This window comes from Salvia splendens, chromosome 1, assembly GCF_004379255.2.
Source record: "Salvia splendens isolate huo1 chromosome 1, SspV2, whole genome shotgun sequence".
NCBI lineage: Eukaryota > Viridiplantae > Streptophyta > Magnoliopsida > Lamiales > Lamiaceae > Salvia > Salvia splendens.
The window spans coordinates 31,248,126-31,251,778 of NC_056032.1; the positions used below are offsets into that span (position 1 = coordinate 31,248,126).

Consider the following 3,653-nt stretch of genomic DNA (forward strand, 5'->3'; position numbering starts at 1 on the left):
CCGGTTCGAACCTCTACACGAATCTCCTCCAACTTTGCATCCATTCGTTGTGCTGCAATAATTCTCGACCTCAGATCCGGTTCAACGGCTAAAGTGGCGATTCGTGCTTCCACTGTTTCAGGTACTCTTACCACTTCCAAACACATCTTGCTGAACTCGCGAATCAGGCTTTCTTCCTTGGTGATAAAAATAGCCAGCTGGGAATGATCTTTCCGGCTCAAAGCATCCGCCACTACATTTGCTTTGCCGGGGTGATAATTGATGCCACAATCGTAGTCTTTCACCAACTCGAGCCATCTTCTTTGCCGCATATTCAAATATTTCTGCTCGAAGAAATACTTCAGGCTTTTGTGGTCTGTAAAGTTCTCACATCGAACTCCGTAGAGATGATGTCTCCAAATCTTTAAGGCGTGAACTACCGCTGCTAACTCCAAGTCGTGGGTTGGATAGTTCAACTCGTGTGGCTTCAATTGTCGGGATGCATAAGCAATCACCTTATTGTTTTGCATCAATACACATCCGAGTCCCACCTTTGAAGCATCCGTGTACACTACGTAGTTCACTCCAGGCTCTGGCACAACTAGAATCGGTGCACTAGTTAGCTTTTCCTTCAATAGTTGAAAACTTGCCTCACACTCGGGGGTCCAATTGAATTTCACCCCCTTCTTGAGTTGTTGAGTCATAGGTCTCGCTATCTTGGAGAACCCTTCAATAAACCTTCGGTAGTATCCTGCCAAGCCTAGGAAACTCCGAATCTCATTGGGTGTTGTAGGTGCTTTCCACCGTTGTACCACCTCAACCTTAGCAGGATCCACTCGAATTCCTTCTGCCGTCACGATATGACCAAGGAAATTTACTTCATTAAGCCAAAATTCACACTTGCTGAATTTAGCATACAATTTCTCACTTCTCAACGTCTCCAAGGTAATTCGCAGGTGCTCTTCGTGTTCCTTCTCATTCCTCGAGTAAACGAGTACATCATCTATGAATACCACAACGAATTTATCCAAGTATGGGTGGAATACTCGGTTCATCAAATCCATGAATACGGCAGGTGCATTCGTCAGTCCAAATGGCATTACCACGAACTCATAGTGACCATATCTTGTGCGAAAAGCAGTCTTCGGTATGTCCTCTCTTCGGACCCTCAATTGATGGTATCCGGACCTCAAGTCCATCTTTGAGAACACACCGGCTCCCCGAAGTTGATCGAATAATTCATCTATTCTCGGCAGTGGATATTTGTTCTTGAGAGTCATCTTGTTCAATTCTCCATAATCGATGCACATTCTCATCGGTCCATCTTTCTTCTTCACAAAAAGCACAGGCGCGCCCCACGGTGAAACACTGAGTATAATAAAACCCAAGTCCATGAGCTCTTGTAGTTGTATCTTGAGTTCTTCCAACTCCTTTGGCGCCATTCGATATGGGGCCTTGGATACTGGTGCCGACCCTGGCTCTAGGTCGATCGTGAACTCCAATTGTCGATCTGGCGGTGGACCAGGCAAAGCTTCAGGAAAGACGTCTGGAAATTCTCGTACCACCGCGACATCCTCCACTTTCCTTTCCTCCTTCTCATCTCCTTGTAGATAGACCAGATAGGCAGAACGCCCTTTTCTCAACATCTTTGTGGCTTGAAGTGCGGAGATGATAGATGTGCTTCTGTTCATCGTGATCCCATGGTACACGATTGGTTCCTTTCTAGTGGCTTGTAATGTTATTTGTCTCTCTTTACATCGGATGGTAGCAAAATTCGCAGCCACCCAATCCATTCCTAAGATTACATTGATATCCTTCATGGCCATAACATGTAAGTTGTGCGCGACTAGCCTAAGTTCTCCCATGGAAATTTCTATGTTCGAGCATGTTCGAGAAATCTCTATTACCCCTCCCACTGGTGAGGTCACCATCATCTTATGTTCAGATTTAGCAACTGGCAAACTTAATGTGTCCACACATAGTTCTGATATGAAAGAATGCGATGCACCCGTATCAAACAACACAACAATAGGTGTATCGAGGAGTTCGCCCATACCTGCCAAATTTCCACTCTCGTGATTCCCTTGTTCAGTCTTGGGTTGTCTATAACTCAGCGCATATGCTCTAGCCTGGGAGGGTAGTCTCGGACGGTGAGGTTGTTGTTGTCGCGGAGGTTGATCACGATTCATCCTTGGTCCCGCCGGTGGTGCCCTCGTTTGCGGACGAAATCCTTGGTTGTTCGGCCTTGAACCCGTCCCCACGTTCTTGCTCGGGCACTCTCTAGAGAAGTGACCATTTCCACCACAGTTGAAGCACTTGGTGGTGTTCTGCATCCTACACTCTCTGAAATGGTACTTGGAGCACACATTGCATTGGGGTGGTCTGGGTCGGAAGTCACCCCTTTGGCTAGCAAAATTCTGTCTGCCTCCATACTGTGGTCGGCTTTGAGTAGGTTGGTACCTCTTGTTGTCATAGTGGGTCCTGTTCCCATCCCACTTCCTCTTCTCCCGGGAATGATGTGATGGAGTTAGAGCCAGTGTAGTGTTCTCCGTCACCCTCTCCTTAGGCACAGCTGCCTCAACATCTAGCGCGAGGGCCAACGCCTCCGCATATGTAAGTCTTCCACGACTAGCCAAAGCCATCTTTATCTCATGCCTTAAGCCCTCACGGAATTTTTCTGTCAGTTTCTCATCCGTGTCAACTTGTTCGGGTGCATACTGGGTCATATCACAGAGTGCGCGATCATATTAAGTCACTGACATGCGCCCTTGAGTTAAGTTGTAAAACTCAGCCGCCTTCGCCTTTCGATAGCTCTTTGGCACGTACTTGTTATATATCGCCTCCTTGAAATTCTCCCAGGTCATTCCATTCACTTGATCTCGTGGCGTGGTCTTCATCTTGGTATCCCACCAGAAGTCAGCTAACCCAGTCAACTGATAGGTCACACAAGCCATTCGCTCGGCATCGTTGCACATCAGAATTGTAAAAATGAGCTCCAATGCGCGTATCCAACTCTCAGCCTTTTCCGGCTCTCCCATTCCATCGAAGACAGGCGGTTTCTGTTTCAAAAACAACTTCACAATTTCTCGGTCCACTTGAGGTGGAGGTGGTGGTGGTGGAGGTTGTGGGGTTGGTTGTGCCACACTCTCGACTTCCGTCGCCTGAGGTGTAGGCGCCCTGTTCGCATTCCTTACATTGCGTCTTGGCGGCATTCTGATTCATTACCAAACAAACGGGTTATTATCACACTTACTCAAATCTATCAATAGTCATGTTGTATAGTTGGGAAGATCATGTAATATTTCGAAAGTAGGGATCAAGGGACAATTGTACCACAAGACAAAAGATAGTTGTGTCATGGATAGAATAGGACCATTGGATCATGACGTGGCAAGATATTCGCACAACAGGATAGCAAAAGACATTTGCACAATGGAATAACGAGAAACAATTTGCATCATGGCTAGCAAAGATGTTCGCACAACAGGATTGCGAAAGACATTTGTGCTATAGATTAAGGAGAAACAATTGCATCATGACTTAGCAAAAGATATTCGCACAATGGGATAATAAAAGACGTTTGCACGATAGAAATAAGAGGAACAATTGTATCTTGGATTAGCAAATGATGTTCCCTGCACGAGATAACAAAAGGTGTTTGCACAACAGAATAA

At 46.1% G+C, this 3,653-nt stretch overlaps 1 protein-coding gene across 1 annotated transcript; it reads right to left on the reverse strand.

Annotated features, from left to right (window-relative positions):
* Nucleotides 1-2,726: 2,726 nt before the first annotated feature.
* Nucleotides 2,727-3,191, reverse strand: LOC121770315. The gene has a single exon (XM_042167081.1). The coding sequence runs from the start codon at nt 3,189-3,191 to the stop codon at nt 2,727-2,729; it is 465 nt and encodes a 154-aa protein (XP_042023015.1).
* Nucleotides 3,192-3,653: the final 462 nt, after the last annotated feature.